General features: G+C 27.0%; 1 protein-coding gene across 1 annotated transcript; it reads right to left on the reverse strand.

Annotated features, from left to right (window-relative positions):
- Nucleotides 1–15,853: 15,853 nt before the first annotated feature.
- Nucleotides 15,854–17,234, reverse strand: LOC145832975 (dual specificity protein kinase CLK1-like). The gene is made up of 3 exons (XM_082940179.1): nucleotides 16,777–17,234; nucleotides 16,433–16,583; nucleotides 15,854–16,243 (listed from the first exon to the last, which is right to left on the reverse strand). Exons 1-3 carry the CDS (start codon nucleotides 17,232–17,234, stop codon nucleotides 15,854–15,856), a joined length of 999 nt encoding a protein of 332 aa, XP_082796305.1.
- Between the last annotated feature and the right edge of the window lie 209 nt (nucleotides 17,235–17,443).

The raw sequence follows: 17,443 nt of genomic DNA on the forward strand, positions 1-17,443 counted from the left end.
AGCTATCAATACAATGAACCTTTTCATATTAAAAGCAAATGAAAAAATAAATGATAACTATTGAAAAGTATATTTTTTATCATGTTTCTGACTAATATGACATTATACTAATTCAATAATGCTGTGAATTCGGACTTATGATGACGTGTTTTGAACTAAACTCTTTTGAAAACCTTTATGTGAGTTGACGTTTGTTTATCAGGTTCACTAATAGTATGTATGGGGTATGATGATGCAATTTCTTATAACTTAAGTTTTGACATTTATTCTCGTAATATAAACAAACTACTGAGTTAATTTTTTTAGTTTGTTATAGAGTTGTTTTTTATTAAAGATAGTTTATTGAGATAGATTAACAATATTATAATGCTATTAGCTGTTAAAAATTATTTATTTATAAAATAAGTTTAACTTTATTTTTAACATTCTGTTAAGTTAACAATATTTTTATAAAAAGTTTTTTTTAAATAGACAATTTATGTTTCAATCCATTTTGACAAGTATCATAAAAAGGAAATAACTAGGATATTTTACTGTTTGTCAGTTCAGACCCTTCAATTAATTTTTGAATAACTTGAACTTTATTACAATATCAGCAAAAATTATGACATTTTCAAAAGTCTTAATTAGTTACTACAAACCATCTGTTTTATTAGTTGAAAATTGAAATTTACCGTAAAATATTACAACTCACTTTATTGTTCTTATTATTATTATTATATCAAGGTTTTATATATAAGTAAATGATAAAAATTTTAGGAAGTCAAAGTGCAAAATAAATAGTAGTGTTAAGATATTGAAAAAAAAAAAGCAAATGAATTACTATTTTTATTGAGGTTATTTTTAAAGTAATTAAAAATCCAAACATTCTACTTTTTTAACAGCTTTAAAAATTTAGATCAGATAAAATAACTAATAATTGTTTAGATAAGTTCTTCCAGTTTCACTCTTGTTACTGGATCTGGATTTAGCATGCGAACAATCAATTCAAACAGATCCTTTTCTCCAGCGTCGTTCTTATCAAAATAAGACTCTATCTTCTTAACTTCGCCTTTTATGTATACAAACTCTGGCTCTTTCAAAAAATCTATTTCATTTTCATCCTTTGACAACTTTTGACCAACCTTCTTCTTTTTATCATCTTCGGTCAATTTCAAGTTTATCCTCTTGATTTCATGTTGAGTAAATGGATCAATCATCAAGTGGATCATCCTGAAAAGTTCCTGAACAGTATCCACCTTGAAAAGTAATTTTCCTGTGAAAAGTTCGAACAAAGTGCAGCCGATCGACCAAACATCGCATGGATACCCGATCTGTTTAAATAAAACTAATGTTAAATTTATAAGTTTAATTACAAGGCAAAACATACAAGTACTTGGTTTATAAGAATATACTTCTTTTGAAGATAATGGCTTACTCTTTTAAAGATATTTACTTATATTAAGTTGCTTGTTTAAGTAAAGTAGTTTACTTACTGAGTAATCTACTTAAACAACCTTGTGGCCCATTATGACGTCAGGAGCGCGGTACTGAAGTGTTGTTATGACGTCAAAGTTGAATTCTTCCTCCCAGTACACAGAGCCAAGGTCGCACAATTTGATGTCAGGCTTCATGTAAAAATCATTTTTCCACTGGTGGTAGTAATACCTGTTTAACAAAAATGTAAATAAACTACATATTATTTAATCATTAACATTTGAATATTAATAAATATCTGTATAGTTTAAAATAGAATAACAAATATTTCTTTAGTAAGACGTATAATAGCATTGAAATTTGAGTTAAATTACAAACGATATTAATTAAAACTGCTTAAAGCACGTTTTTTAATAAAATTATACTGTTCATTATAAATATAAAGTTTAATTTAGACCTTAAGTTAAACGAACTATGAGTTACCCCATAATTGAGTATCACAAAATATACTTGAAATTTAAGTTAAATGACAAACGATATTAATTAAAACTGCTTAAAGCACGTTTTTTAATAAAAATATATTATTCATTAAAAATATAAAGTTTCATTTAGACCTCAAGTTAAACGAACTATGAGTTACCCCATAACCGAGTATCACAAAATATACTTGAAATTTAAATTAAATTACAAACGATATTAATTAAAACTGCTTAAAGCACGTTTTTTAATAAAAATATACTATTCGTTATAAATATAAAGTTCATTTAGACCTCAATTTAAACGAACTATGAGTTACCCCATAATCGAGTATCACAAAATATACTTGAAATTTAAGTTAAACTACAAACGATATTAATTAAAACTGCTTAAAGCACGTTTTTTAATAAAATTATACTGTTCATTATAAATATAAAGTTTAATTTAGACCTCAAGTTAAACGAACTATGAATTACCCCATAATCGAGTATCACAAAATATACTTAAAATTTAAGTTAAATTACAAACGAGATTAATTAAAACTGCTTAAAGCACGTTTTTTAATAAAATTATACTGTTCATTATAAATATAAAGTTTCATTTAGACCTCAAGTTAAACGAACTATGAGTTACCCCATAATTGAGTTTCACAAAATATACTTGAAACTTAAGTTAAATGACAAACGATATTAATTAAAACTGCTTAAAGCACGTTTTTTAATAAAGTTATACTGTTCATTATAAATATAAAGTTTAATTTAGACCTTAAGTTAAACGAACTATGAGTTACCCCATAATCGAGTATCACAAAATATACTTGAAATTTAAGTTAAATTACAAACGATATTAATTAAAACTGCTTAAAGCACGTTTTTTAATAAAATTATACTGTTCATTATAAATATAAAGTTTCATTTAGACCTCAAGTTAAACGAACTATGAGTTACCCCATAATTGAGTTTCACAAAATATACTTGAAACTTAAGTTAAATGACAAACGATATTAATTAAAACTGCTTAAAGCACGTTTTTTAATAAAATTATACTGTTCATTATAAATATAAAGTTTAATTTAGACCTTAAGTTAAACGAACTATGAGTTACCCCATAATCGAGTATCACAAAATATACTTGAAACTTAAGTTAAATTACAAACGAGATTAATTAAAACTGCTTAAAGCACGTTTTTTAATAAAATACAAATAGAGACCTTATAAGACCAACCAAGCACCTTCTACGACAAATATCGCTCCTACAAAGTACTTGGCTAGTACTGATTTAACTGCTTCTAGAAAAAATAGTACTTCAAACGTTTTTGGTCCTACACGCAGTTATGATCCACCTGTATCGAGATTTTTCGGAAGTTACCTTCAAAAAGAACCTAACACCAGTAATTACAACTTGCTTATGCTCGATTTCAATCGTGTAAACTCCACATTAAGCAGGGTCATAAGAAACCAGCAGTCAGATCACACGCTGTTGGAAGGACTCGAGCAGCAAGTAGACGGTAACCACAAAACGTATGAAAGTCGCTTCGATTCGCTTGATCATATTGCAGCTGATAGTCAAAACCGTTTTGATGAAATTGTAAAGCGCTTTGACTATTTTGATAAACTTCATGATGACGCAAAAGGCGAAAGAACGCAAAGGTGCGCAACCATTGCAAATGTGTTACAAGTCGTTTTTCTAATTGCAATAATTGTGTTATTGTCTGTACAGTTGTACTACATTAATCAGCTCTTCTCAAGCTTCTCTGAATAACTTCTACAAATTAATTTCAGACTTCAGACCTGTGATCCCCCTCTTTTTCAGTGTCACTTTTATCAGAACTTTTTTTTTATACTCTTGTGATTTATTGTTAATTTTTACCGCCTTAGCTGTTAATTCAGTTATTCGTTTTTAATAAATATTTATGAAATTAACTTTGTTACATTATTTAATATTATTAGTTAAAAAGATAAATAGTATCAGCATTATATATACTAACTATAAAACAAGAAAATAATTCACAAAAAAAATAGAAATGAAGAAAAGCAACCTACCTTTAAGGAGCTGTAACATAGATGCTAATTAAAGTAAAAATTCTTAGTTATTGAAAATAGTTAAACTAAAAAAATAAGATTAAAAAAGTCAACGAAATTTTGTTAGTTAAAAAGATTTGCAGTGCGGACTCGAACTCGGGTCTCTAGATTGGAAGGCACCGGTGGTGACCTCTCCGCCATGATTCCACTTGGATGCTATTACATTTTCGAGTATACATAACAAAATTATTTTCATAATCGATCTTTTGGCAACTATCAATGAAACTCGAACCCAAAATATTTTATTGGAATAAGCACAATGGAGTTAATTTGAAGCTGTATCAAAAAGTAGTGTATAAATACAACATTAAACAATTTTTGATGATTTTTATACCTTTCAAAGACAGTTCACTTGTTAACACACTATTGCACAGTCAGTTTTACTATTAATCTAATCGCAACCCTTACCGTTGGTCAGTAATTTTTTTTTCTTAACATATTCAAAGAAAGCTTTTTGGTATCATTGCTCATTTTTCGAAAAAAAAACTGGAAAACTTACAAAAAGTCATAAAAATAACATAAAATCAAAAATTCCACAACAAAACTTCATTTGAGTCGTTTCAAAATGTTCACAATCTGTTTGTGTGTAGCCACATTTAAAATAAATCAGCTTAAAACTCCAAGGTCGCTTTTTTTTGATCCCATTTTGCATTGGCGTGGAAATTAGAAAATCGGTTAGAGGTAAGGTGAAAGTTTCTTCAAATCATTTAAGTCAACACAGAAAAATTAACACCAAAGCATAACTTTTTTAACAACTTTTCTAACCATATTTTAGTTCTTTGTGTTTGTTTTTAATGAAATTAGAACTATTCTATTCAATTTATGTTTTTTGAACTAAGTTTATTCTATTCGTTGATATTTGTAAATACCTTCTGTTACGGAATTAGTGTTTTGAAAACGGAATACTTTTGTACATAGTAAAGTTAAAGAATAATTTAAGATGCTGACTAGTTAAACCTAAAATATAGATAAAATTTTATCAATAAAAGTGATTACCACCGGACTCGATCTCGCGACCTTCTGCTCACGCATCGGGTCGGCGATCGCTGAACCACACAGCCACTTGCTTGTTGACTTCAATGCTGGTATATAAAGTTTAAAAACTTTAGATTTAAATAAGTTCATTTAGTACTTATTAGTTTACCTTTCTGTAAATTGCTATTATTTTTTTATTTGAAACATATTTACAAAGATAAGACTGTTTTTTTTTACACATAACGTTTACGTGAATTTTAATATTTGAAAGTTTTCCATTCAAAAGCTGCATAAGCAGAGCAAGTGTACTTATTAAAGGCAGTTTTGATTTTTGTTGCTTAAATCTAATTTAAAAGAACAAAACTGATTAAATGCTTTGATAATAAGAAAAATTCAGCGTGCAAAAACTTTTTTTTGTACATTTAAAGTATTAAAACTTTATAAATTAAACAAACTTATCCAGCTTTTATTAGCTATTATGGCAAAACAGATGCAAATATAACCTAACAGTTTATATATTATCGAAAATCAGAACTAAAGCAAAGGAGATATATTTCAAAATTAAAATCAACATTATAACAGCATTTATATCACAAAGCAAAGTTTTAGAAACATCACAAGCATTTACGTTGTCGTTTTGATATTTTGTTGAACCAGCCAGTAATGAAAATTATATGGGTATGAATAAAATGTGGTAGAATATCTAAACTTTTAAATCATCAATGCCAGGAATTCTAATTTACCTGCCTGGACTTTTATGTCAAATAAATTCACGTGGTTGCTTATAATGCTGATAAATTTAAGATTATTGATTGTAATGTCTAATTAAGCAGAAGTATAATAAAGAATGTAAGGCTGAACTACATTAATCCCAGGCGTTTCTACAGTTAAAAGACCAAGTTTACCCTTCATTTTACGTATGATTTGATTTTTTAAAATAATGAAAAGTGTTAAGGTTAACCGAGAAAAAAAAGATACTTTAAAAAACTTAAACTTAGTAGATGTACTTCAAAACATAGGTAAGTAAGGATATCAATGTCTTTCAAACTAATTAACAGCAAATTTATGCTTAGATATAAGACATTAGAAAGCATTGTATATGATACACATAAAAAACCCTGTAGACCAAAACCTTGGCTTAGATGGCACTAAATAATTGTTATTAAAATATAACTAAAAATAAAAACTTAAAGTTATAATGGTACTTAGTCGGTGTAACGGTATTTGATTTATTTTATCAAAAGTACAGAGCTTGTACCTACCATTGTTTATTTATTTTAACACATTCGGTGGTAAATAAAGTTATATATAATGGTTAAATCTAATAGAGACCTTTAAACTCATAAAGGCTCTAAATGGAATTTTATTTGAAATGTAATTATTACTTAAAAGAAACAGTTTAATGTTTTAAATTTATAGCTAAATACATATGTTGTTTGTGATATAAAACTAGATACGATCATATAGAAATTAGATTCATGTATATGCAGCAGTAAAATATTTAAGAGCTAATTGCCATATATATTTGTATCTGTTAGTTTAATTAAGATGCACATTATCCAATACATGGACATATAGTTAGTGTTATTCATTACTATATAAGTTGCTTTATTCAACTTAAAAATATAGAGCAATTAAATAATTTATAAAACATACCATACACATACAACTTAAGTGTAAGTGAAATTTATGCTAAACTAAGTTTAAACTGTATAAGACTACAAAGTGATGACGTAATAATAGTAAAAAGGTAAAAATGAAAAATATTACATAATTACTTGAAAAATCGTGGACAAAAACAGTCTGATTTATTAAAGTCTAACTTAAAAGACGCCCAAACTGTTTTATACAAGTTAAGACGTAAATACTTACTTGTGTAAATGGAAAACTTTAGCGTAGATTTTCCAAAATTTAAGTTGTTGTGGAGTGACAACGATACTAATTAAAACGAGAAGTTAATGTACTCACTTACTTTGTATAGTTTATCAAGTAACCAACAAAAGATGTTATCAGACCTGCTGATCAACAAAGTAATAATACATATAATCAAAACAGTGGTCAAACTTGAAATAGACATATACCAAATGTTAAATGTAATATAAATTAATTCAATGTACCTACTACAGAATGTTACTTAACATATAAGTTTTAGTAGATAATTATAAATGCCATAACAACTAAACAAATGATTAGCTTTGGTGTATTACAAACTTGCCATAACTAACTTTCAATAGACCTTTATACACAAACAAACTAAGATGTAATTTATTTACTAGACATACTAGGTATTTAATACTGTGTAACAATGTAATTAGTTAAATGACGACAATAAAATGATCCTGATAAATAAAATTACAAAGTAAGTTGAAGTGTTTATTATAGAATAATACCAGGCTGTCTACTACAAATCTGTAGCGTTTGTAGTACGACACCAAAGATACATACTATAAAACATAAAACTTTACTTGTAATTTATATATGTTAGTATTGAGTTTAAAAGAAAAATAACATACCAAAAAATTGTGCGTAACTACTCGTACATCAAACAAAAAACTAATTAGGTGCCGACCAGCATAAGGACGCGGCCTAAAGGACGGCTTTCGTTATTTGTGCAAAAGTCCCGGGAGCAAGAGCTGCTCCGATAGGAGCAGCTCGCAGCGGGAGGGACTTATGCACAAATAACGAAAGCTGTCCGCTACCACTTTAACTCAAAACCGAACTACTTCTTAGAGCTCAGTACCACACTTTTATCTGGTTTGGCTGTCAGGCTTACTAACTGGGCTCCAAGCGTAATTAGGTTTTCAAGAAAAAAGGGTTGGGAGTAAAAGTGAAAAATTTTTCGCCGGCGGAGCCGGCGAAATGACTAAAAAATGATTTTTTAAATAATCTACCCAAAAATTTTCCAAAAAAGTTTTGATTTGGGGAAATCCCCATTTTGAAAAAAACTTGTGCGGCTTGGCTTAAAAATTAAGTGACTACCTTATAGCGTACTCCTTAAACATAACCCTAACTTACTACCATATAGTTGTTAACTAAAAAATGAATGTCTTTTTAGGTGGTTGTAGTAGGATTAATCTTAATTTGGAATATTATTAATTTTTCGAAGGTGTTATCATTGTAATAATAAATACCTATAACCATAAAATTCGTGTGAGACATGTTAAATAGTCTTTCTTTTTGGAATGTTTGTTGTGACACAGTCTAATAACAGTATCCAAAACTTATAACTTAAATTTGAGTACTGCTAACTTAAACATTTTGATTTGATGTTATGTTAACACAATATCAATCGAAAACTTTAATAAAATAAATGCTTACTGTTCTTATTAGGCTGATTTACAACAAATATTCAAAAAAAAAAGCCATTTTCACATGTCATTCTATAAAGCCACTGCAAATCATTTTTGATCTAGTCAGATAAGAGTCTGGCTTTTGTCAGCTAGTAACAGTTGCTTATAATAACTCTATAAAACATTAAATGGTTATCAAAGATTTGCTAGCTTTTAAATACACTTCATAAACACTACAAGTAACAAACAACCAGACTCTTATCTAATTTAGTTATATTAGCATTATCAATTATTACACTATGCTACATAATTCTAAAATATTTATCAGGAAAAACAGTGGTTAATCATTTCTTGTTATGTTTTGAACAGTTCAGAGACATAGACATGCTTGTATATTTTTTCAAAGACTAACTATTACTAAATGTTCAAATACTATTTGATAAGAATTTCTATGGTGACACTGTCTAATAGTATATCATAAGTTTTTGTTCTACATCATCAAACAGCATTTGTATAATGAAACCAACAAAATAATATTTGATTTAATGCTACACATAGTATCAAGCTGAAGATTAAACAAATACTTATTTTATAATATCACTATTAAAATTCCAAACAAAGACTATTTTTTAGTACTATTAATACTCCAAAAATTAAGTTTAACACATCAGTACAACATAGCCTTTTTATAAAGATCATACATAGTCAGATAAAGGTCTGGTTTTTGTCAGCTAGTTACATTTAACTTATCATAACTCCATCAACTATAATAACCACTAAATGGTAATCAAAGTAATAATACACTTAAACTTTGAATTTTACTGTTAACTATAAACACTAAAAGTGACTGAAACAAACCAGACTCTTATCTAAATTAGTAATATGAACATACAAAAACACTCAACATAAGTCAGTTGATCAAGCTGCCTTAATGTTGCTTGTGTTCCTACATGTTCACATGTAATAAAGTATATCACTTATACACAAACATTTTACACTATAGTTTTAATTGCTTAGTGGATAAAAACATAATAATAAAACATTTACTTTAACCGTTAATAACAATGTGTCTCTAAAAGTGTGCAAAGATTTAAAATTAACTGCTTAATTTTAAAGCTTGTAGCATTCAGAGTTACAACAAACAAAAGAACAGCTTGATTTTTAGCTCTAAAATTGTAATTGAACATTTTACATTGTAATCTTATTACAGAGATTCATAACACATAAGTTTTGACATATAGAAAAGCTAATGAAGTTTAATAGTAACAGCTTTTAGTTAATTTTGCACACTTTAGAAACTCTATAGGATATTTTATAATCTAAAATTTTCATTGTAATTAATTCATAATTTTATGACTAGCATTTATGAATACCAGGGCTGCCACTCTTCAATTCGAAAACTGTACTCTTTTAACCAAATTTCAGCTTAATTTGAATAAAATTAGAAGCAGCAAAAGCTGTTAATGTACTTTACTTGATATCAATTGAGTTTGAGCACTAATTTACACTAATGATATTCTATATTTACAAAAAAATGACAATATTTAATAAAACAATTAATTTTCAAGTATTTAAAATTGAGAAAGCACTACTAAAAAAATAAGTTTTGGCAGCCCTGAAAAATAATCTTATATGAAATTTATTATCTTAACATTAACTATGTTGTATAACATATAAAGCACTTACCTCAGTAAGAGCAGTAAACCAAGAACAGACCTGATATTCAAATTGCCACAAGAAGGTTAGTGGCTACAAGGGTTGATATAGATGACTGCTGTAGAAATAGAAATGTCCAATTTGTTTGTGCTTAATAAAAACTTTTCAGTGCAACTATGATTAAATAGAAACACATGATAACTCATGTAGCAGACTGCTGATTTGAGACACTTTTTCACCATAAAGGTAAAGAATTTTCTCTGAAATCATGAAAAAAAAAAGATAATTAATCATATGGTAAGAGTAGGAGACTGTTGGTTTGAGATACTTTTTCAACATAAAGAAAAAAACTTTCCTCTGAAATCATAAAATATTAGATAATTAATCATATGATCAGAGTAGAATACTGTTGATTCAAGATACTTTCAAAACATACAGACATTATTTACATTTCTTTTCTAGCATAAACAGTTTAAATTTCAACTGTTAAAGACAATGCTAATATTTTTTTCAAACCAAGTAATTTATTTTATGTGTCTGCTTTTAGTACCTTTTATTACTTACAAAAAGGTAAACTCTAAAATGATTTATGAAAGTAAAGTAAAAAATGACAAGAGCTGCTACCAGTAACACAACATTTTACTAATGAATGCAATTTCATAAATATTTCTGCAAACAGAATTGAACATGATTATCACAATAAAGTAGAAGTCTGTTGATTTAAGACAATTTTTTAACATACAGGTAAAGACTTTTCTGTGAAGTTGTCAACAAAAAGAAAGTAAAACACAAGATTGTTACTATAAAGTAGAAATCTGCTGATTTAAGACAGTTTTTCAACATACAGGTAAAGACTTTTCTTTGAAGTTGTAAACAAAAAGATAATTAAACACAAGATCATCACTATAAAGTAGAAGTCTGTTGATTTAAATCACTTTGGCAACATGCAGATGATGTAGATTTGTTTTGTGTTCTTTTTTTTCAACCATAAACAGTTCAAGTTTCAACTTTTAAAGACAACTTTGATTTTTTTCATACTAAGTGATTCATACTAAGTGATTGGTTTTGAATTGTATGTGCTTGTACTTAAAGTACCTTTTATAACTTACAAAAACTTATAAAAGGAAAACTCTAAAAATACTTATGTAAAGAAAGTTTAAGTAAAAATTTGATGACCTACCACTCCTATGAAAACTTTCCTAAAATGAATTGCAATTTCTTAAAAAATTTCTGCAAACAGAATTTTTGTATAATTACGTAACAAATAAATCTTGTGCAAAAAATTCACTTGGTGACATTCACGAGTTCTCTCTTCTCTCGCTTTGATAATTTTAAGCTAATTTTAAACTTTTAGCTATACTTTTTTTAAACCTTGGTTTTTTCAAAAAAAAAATTTACCATCATGTCGAGCGCCGAATTCTGCTTCAAAAAACACCAAACACTTTATAAAAAGGATGAAAAATAAGCAAAATAGAACTTAAAAACTTCAAAGCTTTGAATTTAAATTTTAAGTTTTGTCAAACTTGTAAAAGGTGTTTCACTTTATCATAATTATTTCAGTATTATTTGTCAAGTTTCACTAAAGTAAAGATTTAACTTTTTTTTATACTAAAACTTTTTTATGTTTTTCATTTAAAACATAGTGATAAAAATGACCAATAATCTAACACTTTAAGCTAACAGCTAACATTTACATTGAAAGCTACTGAAATCTAGTTGATAAAACTTATTGATTAGTGTAGTACTTATTTATAAATTAATGCTTAACTCTAGAATTAAAGAGAACATTTAGTTGCAATAAGTATGAGAATACACACTTATACAAACACCAATGTTTAGCTTAACTTTACAAACTTTAATGGGACGTATCAAAACACTAACAATGCTGTTAAGCAAAGTAAAAAAACGTTAACCTATTTTTAAACTTTTGTCTATGTTTTTTTAAAACCTTGTTTTACTTTTAAATAAATTTTACCACCATGTCGAGCACCAAATCCTGCTTAAAAAAACACCAAACAGTTTAAAAAAAGGATGCATATAAAAATATTTATAATAGTAAAACGGTTGACTTACTTTTTACTGATCATAGACTTAAGATTTTCTAAATATATTTCCTATTGTTATAAGTATCTAAAATATACATATCTATAAATTATATTTGTTGTAAGCGATTTTTTTGATTTATAACCTGTCTATTTTCAAAGCTACTTTATAAACTTCAATCAATAATAAATATTAAAACTTTTTTATACATATTTTGCGTCATTTTTACAACTTAGCTTAAATTTTTATAAACTTCAAAATATATACTTAATAAACAGATTATTCTACCTTTAATTACGTATTAAAGTTGTATAAAGTATGTAAGAATACCCTTTTGCTTTACAATTAAGAATAACTTTTTAATCTAATAGAGTTAATATTATTTCAATGATTTCTAGCTATATAAGAAGTTAGTTTTGATAGCTCTATATACATATATTGAATGATAATAAAGACTAACATTCTTTTGCTAATACATTTATTAATTTAACTGCTGATAACAGCAAACAGACCGAAAATCAGCTACTTCAACACCCGTACTTAACCCTAAATTATTAAATTAACTTTAATAAAAACATAAATTAATTGTGGTTTATAGTCTTAGAAGGATTTTAAACTTTTAAGTTTGAATCAACTCAAAAACTAACGCTGTCGAATGCTATATAAATAAAGTTTTAATGCTAATCTATCAAAACCATCTTTAACTATCTGTTTGTTTTCCAATTATTTTTAAACTCTATAGTGTACACAATTTCGTTAAACAAAACTGTAAATAAAAAATGAAAAAAAAAATTTATTTTAAAAACCATTTATCCGTTTTAAATACAGTGTCACAGCCAGTTGACGAAGTTGATCTACTTGCCCAGGAGACTTGGTGAGAGTTGGTAAAGGAGAATTGTCTGGTTTGACTTGAAAAATCACTAAAATTGACGTCACAATGCTGCCAAGTCACCTAGAGTTTAAGGTTAGCCAACATTAGCTTGTAAACTCAAAAAACTATTAAAATAAAGTATATTTCGTCAAACTTTCATAAGTTAAGAGAAAATTATAAGTTTATTAACTTTATCAAAGAATAAGTTATATATATAGTAATTGTAAACTAAGCTAACTAGTTGAAAGCTGAAATAAGATTTATTTTTGTCCGAGGAGTCTCTGGAATTTTAAGCGCAACGAGGTCAGGAAACAATTTAATGTTGGTAACCATGTTAAATTTATCAATGGAAAGCATATGGTTCATACAGGTAACAATAAACGCTAATGTAAACTTTCAGCGATTATTATTACTTGTTCAGCTAAAGTTTTAGATAATGTTCAAGCTAATATGGATTTTACCTCGTTATAGTTTTAAGTTAATAGTATAAGTAGCTTTAAAGTTATATTTTTATAAAATTATTTTGAACTTTTGTTATAGTTTTCTGTGTTTTAGAATTAGTGAATGTTGTTATTATAATAACTTAAATTTTTTAATCAACTTTACGGTTACTGTGTATATAATAATAGTAGTAAAAAAGTACAATACGTTTTTTTCGTACTATGAATAATAAATACAAATATTTTTTTATTTTAAAGCCGAAACACATATACTTATTATATTTATTTAAACAGGTCTAGTATTGACAGTTAAACCGAATAATGTTGTCATCATAGCAGACCTGACACTAGGAAAGCTGGAAGTCTTGCCTCGAGACCTGCACCTATTCGATAGGAGGTTTCAAGTACAGCAACTGTTAAAATGTTGTCTAATACAATGTGATGCATGATTGAATAAAAATAAATCAATTATAAAAATATGTTGTAGTGCGAAGTAGATATAAACAAGTCGAACGAAAATTAAATATTATATTGATTGTTTGTATAGACAAACAGTTGTTAAAATTTTAATTTTATCATCAATTAATTTTCAATTTTTAAGTGACAAAATAAGTCTTTACCACTTTGTCTACAAAATGTCTAGAAATCAGCCCTATCGACTTTAAATGATTAGGCCTTTCTTGAAATTAACATTGAGAAAAACTACAAAAAAATTAAAATGAAATAACATTAAGTATATTTGTGAAGACTTTGAAGTATATTTGTGAAGACTTTAAACTTATTTATAAAGGGCTGCCAACCTCCACCTTAGATTTTGAAAAACTTTTATGTAGCTATAAAATAATTTCAAGTATGAAACAATCGAAATTTACTTTATTTAATATAGCAATTTACTTTATTTTTAAGTAATCTTAAGAGGGTTATATTTTTCTGGGTAGTTATATTACCTTTATTGTGTACAGTTTGGTTTGACAGGTGCTAAGGCAGAATGAGTGTTTTAAATAGAAGTGTTTTGTATCTTACATGATTTACCGATTTAAGTAATTTGAACTGAAAACAATAATATAAAACTTTTTTAAAAGTTAACCAAGTACAGTAGGTTTTCGCTTAAGTACGTATCTAGTACGTATCTAATTACAACTAATTTTGAATACTGACCTTAAAGTAAACTCTACCAATATGAAATTATAAATTTACAGCTTTTTATGTTTGCTTTTTTTGAACTAGAATATCTTAAATAAAAATTCTTTAGAGCAAGTCTTCTACTTTATTGGGTGTTGTGAATATAAAACTAGTGCACTGCTAAGCTTTAAAACTTTTGTACGCTAGCTATTACATTATTCATATAATTCATATTTTTGTTGAACAGCATTAATAAATTGTCTAATATTGTTTCATTTCGTAAATTTAGAGAAAACATTTAAGAATTGATGTTAATGAAAAATACGCAAGAAATAAACAATTTAACAGCGGTCATAAGGTTTTCGAAAAAATTATTACGGCACAGAATCTGAAGTAATACGAGATTTTGTATTACTTCATTCAAATTATAAAACATTACTAAACTTAGTTCAAAATATTTATCATTATATGATAATATAACATAAAGAACTTATTATTTATTTTTGAGTGAATAATAAAACATGTTAGCAAAAGGTGTTTTATAAACTGATAAGCTTTTAAAGTTATCAATACAATGAACCTTTTCATATTAAAAGCAAATGAAAAAATAAATGATAACTATTGAAAAGTATATTTTTTAACATGTTTCTGACTAATATGACATTATACTAATTCAATAATGCTATGAATTCGGACTTATGTTGACGTGTTTTGAACTAAACTCTTTTGAAAACCTTTATGTGAGTTGACGTTTGTTTATCAGGTTCACTAATAGTATGTATTGGGTATGATGATGCAATTTCTTATAACTAAAGTTTTGACATTTATTCTCGTAATATAAACAAACTACTGAGTTAATTTTTTTAGTTTGTTATAGAGTTGTTTTTTTATTAGAGATAGTTTATTGAGATAGATTAACAATATTATAATGCTATTAGCTGTTAAAAATTATTTATTTATAAAATAAGTTTAACTTTATTTTTAACATTCTGTTAAGTTAACAATATTTTTATAAAAAGATTTTTTTAATAGACAATTTATGTTTCAATCCTTTTTGACAAGTATCATAAAAAGGAAATAACTAGGATATTTTACTGTTTGTCAGTTCAGACCCTTCAATTAATTTTTGAATAACTTAAACTTTATTACAATATCAGCAAAAATTATGACTTTTTTAAAAGTCTTAATTAGTTACTACAAACCGTCTGTTTTATTAGTTGAAAAATTGAAGTTTACCGTAAAATATTACAACTCACTTTATTGTTCTTATTATTATTATATCAAGCTTTTATATTTAAGTAAATGATAAAAATTTTAGGAAGTCAAAGTGCATAATAAATAGTAGTGTTAAGATATTGAAAAAAAATATGCAAATGAATTACTATTTTTATTGAGGTTATTTTTAAAGTAATTAAAAATTCAAACATTCTACTTTTTTAACAGCTTTAAAAATTCAGATCAGATAAAAAAACTAATAATTATTTAGATAAGTTCTTCCAGTTTCACTCTTGTTACTGGATCCGGATTTAGCATGCGAACAATCAATTCAAACAAATCTTTTTCTCCAGCGTTGTTCTTATCAAAATAAGACTCTATCTTCTTAACTTCGCCTTTTATGTATACAAACTCTGGCTCTTTCATAAAATCTATTTCATTTTCATCCTTTGACAACTTTTGACCAACCTTCTTCTTTTTATCACCTTCGGACAATTTCAAGTTAATCCTTTGAACTTCATGTTGAGTAAAAGGATCAATCATCAAGTGGATCATCCTGAAAAGTTCCTGTACAGTATCCACCTTGAAAAGCGTTTCTCCTGTAAAAAGTTCGAACAAAGTGCAGCCGATCGACCAAACATCGCATGGATACCCGATCTGTTTAAATAAAACTAATGTTAAATTTATAGATCCTAGTTTAATTACAAGGCAAAACATTCAAGTACTTGGTTTATAAGAATATACTTCTTTTGAAGATAATGGCTTACTCTTTTAAAGATATTTACTTATATTAAGTTGCTTGTTTAAGTAAAGTAGTTTACTTACTGAGTAATCTACTTAAACAACCTTGTGGCCCATTATGACGTCAGGAGCGCGGTACTGAAGTGTTGTTATGACGTCAAAGTTGAATTCTTCCTCCCAGTACACGGAGCCAAGGTCGCACAATTTAATGTCAGGCTTCATGTAAAAATCATTTTTCCACTGGTGGTAGTAATACCTGTTTAACAAAATGTAAATAAACTACATATTATTTAATCATTAATATTTGAATATTAATAAATATCTGTATAGTTTAAAATAGAATAATAAATATTTCTTTAGTAAGACGTATAATGGCAAAAAAAAAGAAGTTGTTATCTGTGTTATACAAACGTAATATTAAGTGTAAAAAGTAGCACAAAACAATTAACCTGTTTAATAAAATATTTGCTGTCTTGATATCGCCATGCAACATTTTATTTTTGTGGAGAAAATTTGTCGCTTCAATCAGCTGTTTTGCCATGATTTTTACTTCTTGCAATTTAAACGGTTGATTATTCATTCTTATTGCTTCTTCTGTATTAGGTCCGTAGAGTGGGTAAACAAGGAAAGCTATATTACCCTCCTTAAACCATTCAAGTATTTCAATCAAGTAGTTACACCTTCCATCAGCTTTTCCTAAGCTCTTGAAAGCTTTCAGCTCATTAGTTGCATTAGTTGCATGTTCTGGATTTATTGCCTTGATAGCAACGTTTTGATTGGTTGTAATATTTAGGCATTTGTATACAGTTCCGAAAGTTCCCTCTCCAAGTTTACGGAGAGATTTGTATTTAGATCCAAGAATTTTTCCGATGAGGTCGTTTTTATTTCCTTGACTTGATTTAGACATTTTAGTTTTCTGCAAATTCTAATATTTTTCGATTTCGTTACACTAACTGTATATAAGCCAAATAAGAATTTTTTTGAAAACTCATGAGTTCAAATTTACATAATGTTTAGTAGTATAAATTAATATTTGTTTTATTAAAAATTCTATAGTAACTAAAGCTTATGGGAATTTAGTTCAATTGTTAATAAGAAAACAATTATTACAGTACT

Source organism: Thalia democratica, chromosome 4, assembly GCF_965202585.1.
Source record: "Thalia democratica chromosome 4, ktThaDemo2.hap1.1, whole genome shotgun sequence".
Classification (NCBI taxonomy): Eukaryota; Metazoa; Chordata; class Thaliacea; order Salpida; family Salpidae; genus Thalia; species Thalia democratica.